The sequence below is a fragment of the Orbicella faveolata genome, unplaced genomic scaffold, assembly GCF_042242905.1.
Source record: "Orbicella faveolata isolate gen_17 unplaced genomic scaffold, um_ofav_v1 contig_46, whole genome shotgun sequence".
Taxonomy (NCBI): Eukaryota; Metazoa; Cnidaria; class Anthozoa; order Scleractinia; family Merulinidae; genus Orbicella; species Orbicella faveolata.
The window spans coordinates 15,258,325-15,270,162 of NW_028301576.1; the positions used below are offsets into that span (position 1 = coordinate 15,258,325).

The 11,838-nt window shown below is 40.7% G+C and overlaps 1 protein-coding gene across 3 annotated transcripts; it reads right to left on the reverse strand.

The window, feature by feature from the left end:
- Window positions 1-814: 814 nt before the first annotated feature.
- LOC110050657 (secreted frizzled-related protein 2-like) lies at window positions 815-11,838 on the reverse strand. 3 transcript variants are annotated; one of them, XM_020756574.2, is made up of 4 exons: window positions 11,764-11,838; window positions 5,788-6,398; window positions 5,316-5,390; window positions 815-2,132 (listed from the first exon to the last, which is right to left on the reverse strand). In XM_020756574.2, the coding sequence occupies exons 2-4, from the start codon at window positions 6,275-6,277 to the stop codon at window positions 1,801-1,803; spliced, it is 897 nt and encodes a 298-aa protein (XP_020612233.2). In that variant the 5' UTR covers window positions 6,278-6,398; window positions 11,764-11,838; the 3' UTR covers window positions 815-1,800. The 3 variants fall into 3 exon arrangements, with proteins under 3 accessions (XP_020612233.2, XP_089133928.1, XP_089133927.1); XM_089277802.1 differs by lacking the exon at window positions 11,764-11,838 and adding an exon at window positions 10,988-11,114; XM_089277801.1 differs by lacking the exon at window positions 11,764-11,838 and having other exon boundaries at window positions 5,788-6,508.

Below are 11,838 nucleotides of genomic sequence, written 5' to 3' on the forward strand. Positions count from 1 at the left end.
GTAATAAGCATGGCTAACGAGCAGAGGAGTCGACTTTGTTTTGAACTTTTTGTTAGTAACAATAAATAAGAGATCTCACAGCTCGGGGAATTGGTGTTGAGAATTGATGCAAGCTAGAAGAAAGATAAGTAGTCTACCAGCAAACGAGGGGATTAAGTTACCGCAGTCTGTCAAATCCTCTGTTAAACTCTCCTTGCCTCACACTTCATGTGATGTACAGTCGCCCTTTTCCTGGCAGCTTTGAAACCTTGTGCATTTAGAGTGATTTCAAAGGGCTTAATGAACGACAATACTGTTAAAATGTTTTTTCCTGTGTCTACCAAGAACCTGGTCTTGGTAGACACTTTGGTAACCCTCAATGTCACAAAAAAAAACACTGACCCGCCATATGTACGATCATGATAAGTAAAAACTAGTTGAAAAGGGAAACTTCGATAAACGAAAATTGCCTAACTTGGCTCTGAGACTTTGGGGAATAAAACAGAGTAAATAATTTATTCATCCCTAAGGCGGGATTTGATTTCTTTGTTTTATTCCCCAAAGCTTCAGTCGCAGGGGTACTGTTACCATTATGACGTCATAAGTTATCGATGCCAACCAGCCTTATTCTTGAGTTATTCTTAGGTTCCTCTGGCTGTGAAAGAGGCTATAAAAATGAGCATTAAATCGCTACAGGTGGGAATATTTGTTTTGTTTCTAGTTCTCGTTGTTGAGCTGTACCACGTTCAAATGCAAATTGATTTGAGGGAGTCGACTTCTCACTTCTGTTACAATCCGAACAGAATGGGAAAGCATAAACGAACTGACAATCGCCTTTTTGAATGATATTTCTTTAATGGATAAAACTGCCCTCAATATTAGTGGGCATTAGCACCTTGTGCTTACAAAATACAAAACAAAGGATATTAATCTTCTCTACCGTGTGATAAATGCGTTGTTCTCTGAACTATACAATAAATTAACACACTCGACACAGGTATTTTGTTCCACTCGTCAGTGTGACAATGACATCTCAACCCTCACGGAGACGTTTTGTCTGATTTCTCCAAGCCTTGATGTGGTTTCACTGAACCACACGATCAGATTTTCAACTTAATTTACAAGACAAGGTATGAACAATGCCCAGAATTTTCTTCATTTCAAAGTATCATTTTGAAAACAAGGCACTTAGTATACGTGGCTTACATACGTCTACATACGTGGCTTACACTAGCTGCTCATTGTGCAACACATAACATATAGACATAACAAAAAAAAAGCGCAGTTCCCACACCGTACAAAAACAAGCAATCCAAGATTATATCCAGTTTAGTTAACACACATGCATTTATAGCGACGCATCCATTTCATTAATTATATTGGATTGTCTGCGACGTTCTGAGAGATTTAAAACGATAAAAAATATTTTTAAACGGTAGTCTTTTGAAACGACCTACTGCGCCAGGAAGAAAAAATACAAAACGATCTCGCTAAAAATACGTTATACTGAGAAGTCTATACGTTATTTCTGAACGTTTCTAATGCTATAGGGCGTCTGAAAAGAAATCCTATACAAAATTGATTATGACGAACTTCTAAATCGCAAAAGAAGGTGTCTGCTTAGTAAACTTAGCAGATCCAAAACTGGCCAAAAGAACAACTACACGGCCCTTTCACGTTAGGAGAGAAATCCTTTATGGAAAATGAATAAAAAACCGTTCAATTTATTTTAAATTGACGCTTTCTCAAAAACTGCTTTCTCCAATGAACAGTGTTCGGTCATTTCGTCAAGTTTCGTCGACCACCTTTGCTCGAAGCTGTTCAACGTCCTTTGCACACGTTGCTCTTCCTGGTCAGCCTTCTGTGTCGCTTGTTCCACGGTACAATCGCCTTGACGATGTACCTGACAGTCTTCTTGCCCTGTTTTTTGTCAACTATTATCAAATATGTCTCATCTATTTTCACTCTCGATGTCAAGTTTCGGCAGCGGTGTTTTGGTATCAACGCGCGGTCAAGACTGTCCGTGACTTTCTTGCCGGCTTTCCGCGAGTTCCGTGTTAACCTCTGCTTGCCTGATTTCTTGTGCCTCTTGAATCTGAGCAACGCAAACGAACCTTTCGCTTCACGGATACTCGTTACGTCTGCTCTGAAGGCTGCAATGCAAAAACAAATTGCAGTGTCAGTCGACGAGAAAGAAGAAACTTCTATGCGAACATTTACACTCTTAGTCTAATCGTTCAGAGATTGAAATGACAGAAGTTATGACGTGCGCGATACTACAAGTCAGCGGCTATCCTTCAGAACAGCTGTATAATAAAAATAATAATAATGGTGATGATGATGATGATGATGATGATGATATAGCCGTGTTATTATATGTGATATAAGCTTATTCGGTCAAAATGGCTGGATATTGGCCAGGTTTAGAGACCGAGACAAAGTCGAAGTCCATAAACGCACAAAAATGGCCGTGACCGACATATGCTCATCTTGACCGAACAAGCCTGGTCAAAAAGGATGTATTTGATTGCGCACTGGGCAACATTTTCTTGCAGGATATATCGGGCAGTCTTACTCTGCGCTTGGGTAGCCAATCGTAGTGCAGGATTTGGTTCATCTTGTCCGCTCGCCGAGTGTGCCATGTGGTGTTCTATCGAGAGAATTCATATGGTCCAGGCAAAGCAGTTTAGACCGAGGCGCTTAAAATCAAGAAGGTATCCCCAATATAATGGCGAAGCCATAAACACTATTTGCACGATTTCAAGACTGCATCGGGTGAGAGAATTTCCACTTCCCCTAAGTGGCACCTTGGTCTACAGTCTGGTTACCCACTGGACATTTTCGAGAGAGACAACTAGGGTAAAGAATGATGCCCTAAGCACAACACACATTGACGCCGTCTCGCTTATAATTAGGCCACTACGCCACAGAGCGACGAGGAAACAGAATATCAAAACAGACCTGTCTCTTAAGGTTTCTCAACCGTCGCAAGCAAGGAAGCCATGCAAACACTAAGAAACCAAAATGTGTTGAACTAGTGGTGCTTGTGCTTGTTTTTTCAGTGCTTTACCAGCATCTTGTGCTTACATTTGGGATTGTGTTGCTGGTGAAAGACAGGTGAGCTGCATCAAGACTCCTCCAAATATGGGAAAGCGATTTGCCCTTTTGGGCAGAAGGCGTTGATTGGACTTCAACTCAGACCAGACGGTGTGATTCACAACGAAAACACAGTCTGTTTTCCCTATGCCACGACTTTTTTTGTGTTATTATTGCAGTAAACTGAGCCACCCATGATTGTGTTAATGATCGATTTTTGGCAAAATAAAGAGTTATTAAATGGATATTGTGTTATCGAAAAGAAAGCACAAAAAAACATTTATCAAAGGAGAGTTACTCCGCATCTATTGACAGCAATAACTAATTGATCGAGCGAACAGACATGTAGGCCACTAACCCTTTAAAAAAAAATTTTAATTAAATAACTTTGTCGATCTTGTGAAAAAAAATGTTTGTCTTCTGCGTAGTTTCTAGATGTTTTGACAACTCCTTCTCTCGTTGGCCTCTTGAACCTCGCAACCTGATGAATCTGTCAACCTTCATCACCCTCATTTTTCAAACGTTTAAATTTCATATCATGGATAGCACCGTGTAAATTAAAACATGGGTTGGTCAAAATCTGCATGACTATAAATTGTTTGCATGTGTTATCACACGTGAAAGAATATTTCTCGATATCTGTTCTGCTCTGCTTATCAGTCGGAGTACTTTGAGGTCGGCTGGAACTATTGCCTGACTCGCCCTTATCGTTGTCTTAAAGACACCGAATCACTTTGACCACTGTTTATCTTAAACGGGTCGACTGCAAAGGACTTCAACAGGAAGATATCGCGCCGATCGATAAGAAACGGGAGGTTCTGTGTTCAAAAGCCTGGTAAACTGCTTAATACCGTAACCAACGTCTCCAAACAAACCTCTAGCAAGCTAATTAGTGAACAAGCCGAATTTTTGTAAACTACAGTAGTTTACACGAGCAACTGCAGGATTTCATATTTTTACCTCTCCGTCTAATTGTTCCATTTAGAGCAGTACGAAAAAGATACATTACGCAATGTCCTAAGTACAAGACTGAAAGAGGAGTCGTCGGATTTTTTCCTCCGAAGGCTATCCAACAGTAGACTTTGACCTTGAGTTTTCCTTTCTGAGCGAATAACCAACAAGACGAAAGCTAGAATTGTTAAAAGAAGTAATGAGCTACAATGAAGCTCTTTGTACTAGGCCAAATTTTTTTCACTCTCGGCAAGTTAGATTCGAGGCCAATCTGGTTTTCATTCTGCAAGAAAACTCCTTCGTATTTTGGTTATTCGCGCACAGAAAGGGCTACCACAGTTTTGAAACGCCGGCGCTTTCCCGTTTTCTCGATCAGACATTCAAGCCAGCTTTCACATAGCGTGTTACAAAGCCTGCCAAGTTGACAGACATGTAATAAATACGCTCATTAGTAATAAATGCCGTTTACCTATACTAATGACTTTTCTATCATTGCTCCTTTTCGGCGTGTATGAAGTACATAGTCAAAACACATTATGATAAAAGTTGTGCCGCACAAAAATCTCTCTTTCACCTTGCAAATTTAACCTAGCCCTCGAGGTTTATTTTCATGTGTTTACTTCGAGGCGCATTTTCATTGCCCAGCCCTAATTATATTGTAAGACATCTGAAAGAAAGGACTCTCTTGTCATGATAATCACGCGTATTGGTTTGCAAAGAATCGTAAATGTGTGCGAAACTCAAACAACAATTGCGCCAGTAGGACAAAGTGTATTATAATGGCTGATTTGTCAGACTGAAATGAAAATTAGAATGTTCAAAATGGTTGTAATTCGCAGGGTTGAACGATCGCAAAACGGGACAGTCCCAGCCTTATAACATAGACGCACATTTGGTGGTCTAAAGATTTGCATTGGCGTCAAAAATGTGCCAACATTTGTACGCTTGTTGACACCTCTTCAAAGGTTTGAGGCGAGAAATTGTCCATCCCTACCCACGCGCGACAATCCAATTGTGTCAATGTCTCCCGGGGATAAAATAAAACGCATTTTGGCAAAAAGAGATGTACTCACGTCCTGGCGAGAACCGTTTCTTAGATATGTAAAGGATGTAAACACTTGATGGCTATGTAACGAGAGAATCAGAGTTGGTACCGTTTTCCTCAGTGTATTTTAGCGGACAGACACATTGAAACCGCAAAAGGGTGATTCTTCAGTTCAATCAGACTCTGTATACGCTTGCGCAAATAAAAAAAAAAAAAGTACGATGGTGTTTTAAGCGGGTCTTACCTAAATGGCTGTTACAGGCTTTCGCACGTAGGACATCATCGCTATTTAACTTCGGGTTACAAGCCACGTCGGTATCTGGAGCAAAATGGAAAATAAAGAATTGTTTGTTAGTAACTGCTTGTCAGTAAGAAAATGGCGAACCACATTCCTCTAGGTTAACTATCCCTCGCGCCCTTTCCGTAGGAAATGTCTGAAATTATAAATAGCACAACTTTACCAGCGAATTCGCGGAGCATAAGGGCATAGTCGCGCACGACAACAAGCGCTGTATAAACAAAATGTCAAGATTATTCAACGTTTTGTCGAGCAAAATTTAAAAATACGAAGTTTATCTAACTGAAAATACAAGGTCTATCTACTGCCCGGCCCAAGCTATAATGCTTTTATCGTCTTCGCCTTATTAAAAGACACGTTAAACTGCAAATTAAGCTGTGAACACTAATGTGATCTAATCACTCCTTTAGTAGCGTACCTGTGAGCACCACTGGCGGTCGTGTTGTGGGAGCAACAACAAAGTCTTCTCGGACACACATCAAGTCGTCCTTGTACTGCGAACAATTGAAGGCATCGTGAGTTGGCCAGGAGTAATTGTAACTGTTCATCACGGGCTCGCAGCTCGCCTTCACTCTGGAGCAGAACGATCTACAGAGTTTAATGATCACTTCTTTGCCGCTTTCTTTGTCGTGGAGGCAAATCGGAGCGTAAATGGCACAGAGAAACAACTTCAGTCCTGCATGACACTGTCCAACGAGAAGTTGCCATGGCTTGATGGCCTCGACAGTTTCATTGAGTTGGTAGTTGTTGAACGCGTTTGGAAGGCGCATCAAAGCGTACCCATTCCCGTTCGTTAAATTCCTGCAAAACTGCGGCACCGGCTGGCAGTGTCCTCTGGTATAGCCTGTATAAGCCCGCGAAGTACAAACCACCAAGGAGACGATAACACACCTCAGAAGAAGCGACATGATTTGGAGTTCTTTCTACGTGCGACAAATCCGCGATCTTCCAGACGGAATCGTTCAGTCGTGTATTTTAATCAACGGCCAGTGGGCGGTGCTTCTGGGATATTGATCAAATTTCCAGCTTCTGAAAAGCACAAAAGCCACACTGTCAAACACTGAAGGCACGTAAAACATTTACGCGTGTCGTCCGTGCAAGTGCTGATATTGTTAATGAGCCTTTGTCTTGAAGCTCATTTAAAGCCCGTCAATCAGACCGTATTTTAGATCATGGAAAAAGCGCTTCAACGTTTGAATAAACTAGTGCAACCTTTCGAACTTTACATACCAATGAAAATTAATATTTCCACATCGTAAAGAGCGGTGCGGTGACATTCGATCGTATCAATTGCTGTAAACAATAGGGAAAATATGCATTTTTTTCGATATACGGAAAACACGAGGTCGCATTGCAATGATAAGTAGTTTCGTTTGGTCTGTTTTACTCATTGGAAGAAAGTTCCGGGCGTTCGTCCGCGGTCAAGCAATCTCTCGCTTCACTTCCCACGAAGATTAAGTGGATTATGAGCGAGTTAATGGTATTACCGATGTGTTGGGCTTTCACACCATTGAAGCTGACAAAATCTTAATGGCCAGCTTTTTGCATCTCTAATCCGGCAATCAACTCTACACAGACATTGACAATAGCTCGAACATAACAATGCCATTTGGCCGGCCTCTCTTGTGTAAAGCGTTTATTGTGCCACTTATTATTTAAACAAACAAAACTGATTAAGGTGCTTTTTAGCCTGAGCTAAATCTCTGTCGGGGTCGTCATCCGGCTTCTTGATTTCAGCCTGGCCGCAAACGGTCACCTAATTCAGCAGGTGAAACAAATCCCATTAGAGCAAAAAATGTGGGCCCCGCGCAAATCTGTGCATTAGCGGTTTGAGGGTTGTAAGGGACGTACCGGGTTTGAGGTTTGAGATTTGTAAAGGACCGGGTTTGCCGGTAAAATTGTGTTTCCTCACCAAGCCACCGCAAAAGACCACAAAATAGCTTCCATGCAAATAATTATGCGGCCTTGCACGTTCCACAAAATTGCATCTATCCCGTATTTTTTTCCCGTGAAATTTTGTCGAATCAGTATAAATCTTCCTGGCCAAGCCTAAGAGAATTTTACATGAGAATTTTGTAGTGTCGTGAATCAAAACTTAGTGGGCCTTATATGATAGTATAACCTATAACAGTGTAGCTTTTTCTGGAGACCTTCGAATTCCGTGTCTGGACTGTCGTATCGGCAGAATTCCGACGTTCACGAGCAATCCCCATAGCTCGGTTGTCGTTCGTTGTCTGAGGCAGTGGTTGTCAAAAGGCCCAAGGACCAGCTTGCGTTTAGCCTCAGTTATAACATCTCACTGTATGTTTAAACGAGTGATTCAAGAGCAAACCTTACCACATTCCCTTTTTGCGTTTCTACATCTTACATTGGCTTGTTACAAGAGATTATGTTCTAGATTATAATCTCTTGCTTGTTACCATTCCAGAAAAAATGCAAGAACACGGAGCCTCATGTTCTTTTCTCGTTACAACTCTAGAGGAGAAACTGTTATCAGTTACAATCCCCGGAGTTGCGACATAAGCAGGGATGCTAACAAGGCGTCGGAACGAGTATCACCTCGATCAATTCAAATTTGTGCCCAAGCTTCAAAAACAAAATCTATGTTACAGCATTTCTGTTACTGTGGCTTCCGTCTGAACATGCATCTCTAAGTAATTTCGGTCATTTCCTCCAGGATACTGTGCAGTATGTAGACAACTTTAAGTGCTGTTTATTAACAAAAGCCGGGAAATGGTTGATCAGATAGCAGGACTATTAAATCATCAGTTTTAGTCTTGTTTTGGAACCGTGACAAAGCTCTCTGTTTCTAACTTTCCTGTTGTTGCTTTTTTGGGGCGACAGCTGAACTGCAACTCCTGAACTCTCCAATTAGACACCTGCCGAAGGAAACTATTACCTACAGGCGGACACTTCCCTGTTGAACTGAGCGATCCGAAGTTTGGACGAGAGAAATGGATTGCCTCGTGAAATACCGCTCGAGCCGCCTGCTGATTAACACGAACAGAAAGTAGCTCTGGCGAAGAACACGTCGAGCGTAACACGCGGATAATTCTTTTCAGCTCTTGTCACGATGGTGGTTAGCTTATGGGTGAAAGAGGAAGGCTGTAATCTGTTGTTGTGTCTGAGGCGAGGGAAACCTCCAATACCGCAAAAGATTTGAGGTGGAAAGTGACACTTACTTTAAGTGGTTATTGCGGTTTCAAAAATGACTGCTATGTCTTTGCCCGAAGGACGGCGGCTCTCCCAACAACGCACCGAGTGAAACCGCCGGCGAAGAAATGAATGTCACATTGCACGTAACCCGTAGAACGTTACTTTAATCCGGCTGGCAAGGACTCAAAGTTCCGGCTGAACAAAGAAAAACCTGCGTTTGTCCGGCTTGAACATCCTGGGAGACAGCAAACTATGAAGATGTTCAGTGAATCAAGGCTGGCAATTCCTAACCTCAAAGACGGCAAATAGTTTTAGCATTTCCTTTACAACATAACTCTTTATTTTAAACAACTGGCGTTAACCCAAATTTGTTGAAAAGAAGAGTTTACAGCATTTGACGACTCAAGCAAAACTTATCAGACTATCAAGCATATTGTAGAAAGGAGACGCAGAAAAAAAAATCCTTAGCAGACTAACTACCTGGAGGAGAGAATATTTTTTAGGTTCCTATAACTTATAAATGTGCTTCTGCAGTGACAGAAATGCTTTTTCGATCACACCCTCTCAGTCTCCACTGAAATGTCACAAAGGATGTCTTGTCAGTTAGTTTGTGCTTGAGAACCAGGTGCCAAGTACACTCTCGAGAATTTTATCCTTTTGTGCTCTTGCCAAACCGATATCGCGGAAAACGTGCAACATTATGCTCAGCGAACCGAGGTGAAACAAAACAGGTTGTACATGTCTATTTAGTTCAGAGAAAGGTACGCATACGAATTTAATGATTAAGTATAAAGTATTTGTGGGCTAACCAAAGAATGTATGTCTGAGAGAAGGGCTCACTACAAGAATTTGTTTTTCATGGAATCTGAAATCTAGAGTACTATTTCCGAAAAATTCAATAAACCTTATTGTGATGGCCCCATGGATTGTTTTTAGTTTAACGTTTGTTTTGACATTTCTAACAAAAGTAATACATGCTTCAAGGGGGCAGTGGATCTAATTTCAAAAGGGTTTTCGGAAAAAGTGATTAACAAGATCTGCACTTTACTCACTGCCTTTACATCGAAATTTCTTACCGAGGAAATAACTCAAGGCGGAAAAGAACATAACTTTCTGAGCTAATTAGAAGAGTTGGCACAGAGCGAACGCGCCGATTGTAACCACCAACATGCTCTGAAGAGGGGTTACTTGAAGTTTGAAATCACATCTATGTCCCTTCAGAGAGAAATCTGACTAGAAGGACCCACGGTCAGAGTATAAATAAGTTTATTAACTCGACGATGTGCACAGAACAGGTCCTTGAAGATACGACTGTCGACAGTTTTTAACCATGCTACTGAAGCGCTGGCCAACAACCAAAATGAAAGCGGCTTTTTTTTCTTCTAGTTTCAAGTTCTTCATTTTGTCAGAGGAAATTTCACTCATATTACTGTAGAGTATATGGACAGATTAATTACATAAGATAGTGTTGTGTTATTTGTAACTCTTGTTGTTGTTCTTATTTCCCGCGGAAAACCGCCGGACAAAATCTGTAATCTGTCAGAAAAATTAAGAAGTTTTCTGCGAACAATTTACCGCCAAAAAAACCGCCTCGTGCGCAATTCCACTCACGGCTACCGGCACGTGAGGGGAAATTTCGACTTTTATCGCTTATTGTTACGTGGCAAGTTCCACGAGTTAGTAAGATATAGCCAAATCCTGCACTGCAATTGGCTACCGGAGCGGGGATTAACCTCTGTTTCCATCTATCAAGAAAGTGGTGCCCAGTGATGCCCAGTAATAAATCATTTAATTTGGTAATTAAATCATTTAATTACCAAGGTTGTTCAGATTAACATGTCTGAATATTTGGCCTCGTTCTTTTTTACGTGTTTATGGACCTGGAAGATGTCTCGGTCCGTAAACACGTAAAAAGGATCTTGGCCGATATCCAGCCATCTTGACCTCACGCATGGTCAACAACCCGTCTTTATTTCACGATCTGAGAGACAAATTAAACAGTGTGAAAACTAGCAAACCTTTTACACTGCTACAAAATTGCCGCAGACTGTACCTCTAAAAGTCAAGGATAAAATTCAGCTTTTCCTTTTCCTGCAGTTTCCAGAGAACTCTAAGCTGAGATGGTCATGTTGGTTATTCTCGAAACACGCTGGTTAAATGTAGCACGAACCGATAATTGAGAAGTTGGATTTTGATCACTCTGACCGCGTGTAGTTGTCCCTCTTGTAAAACCTTTGTGAGGGGCAGTTGCGTTCCCAAACAAGAACATTAGCAAGAATGTGTTCCTTTCAGGCTGACTAATGACATAGGTCCCATACTTACGAAACTCCTTAAATTGACCCTATTTAAGTATTTTGCTTTTAAACGTTACCACTCCTGTTACTATCCATTTGAATTTATTCTCACCCAAAGATGAATTGAAATTATTTCTGAACAAAACAGTACACTTCTGAGTGCCTTACCTTGGGAGCAGCGCGAAACTGACGGAAAAATGGGAGAACGGGACGTCCGGTGAAGGCAAATAGTGGCTTCGGTAATATCGCATAACAGCTCATAATTGAATAAATGTTAATACCATAGACGTAAAAAAAACGGCTAGAAAAGTTATTTCCTAAAATAGTAAGTAACCTTTGTTTTTAAGATGTGGAATTACAAATTCCGTAACAAGAGAAACAACGGCAATTTGTCAATCATCATACCAATGAAAGCTTTTTATGGAGAAAGAACAACAATTGTAAAATAACAAATTTTGCCACACCGTTTCCAATAATAATAATAATAATAATAATAATAATAATAATGATAATAATGATAATAATACCTATAACAAAATTCATCTATCTTTGACTATGAAAGATAATAAATTCTTTGAGGATAATGAGTTTCGTTTTGTCATCAAGGCACTCAATAGACTCTATATGCAGCTTTTGGACAGCTTGACGAAATTAAAATGAAAAAACCACCAGAGTTTCAGTTCAATTACGTTTTCAGACAGAGTGTGCTGGACTAATCTATGGGACTAACAAGATGGACAACTGCAAGGAACTGGAATTAAGATATTACTTCGACGGAAACTGTTAATTAGAAAATGAAACCTCGATAGTTATCACCGACAGAAAAAAAAGTAGGAAAAGAAATACGACTAGTCCGTATTTTAGCAATTTGATGTTCAGCTTTTTCCATCGAAACTACCAAGGAAGTATCTGTTGTCCTACATGGTTCATTGCTATAAACTTACCTTCACTCCGCCTTGAGTCAACCGACAAATTTGTCGAACGTTCTGAGCAACTGAAGAACGTATTCTAGCCACAGT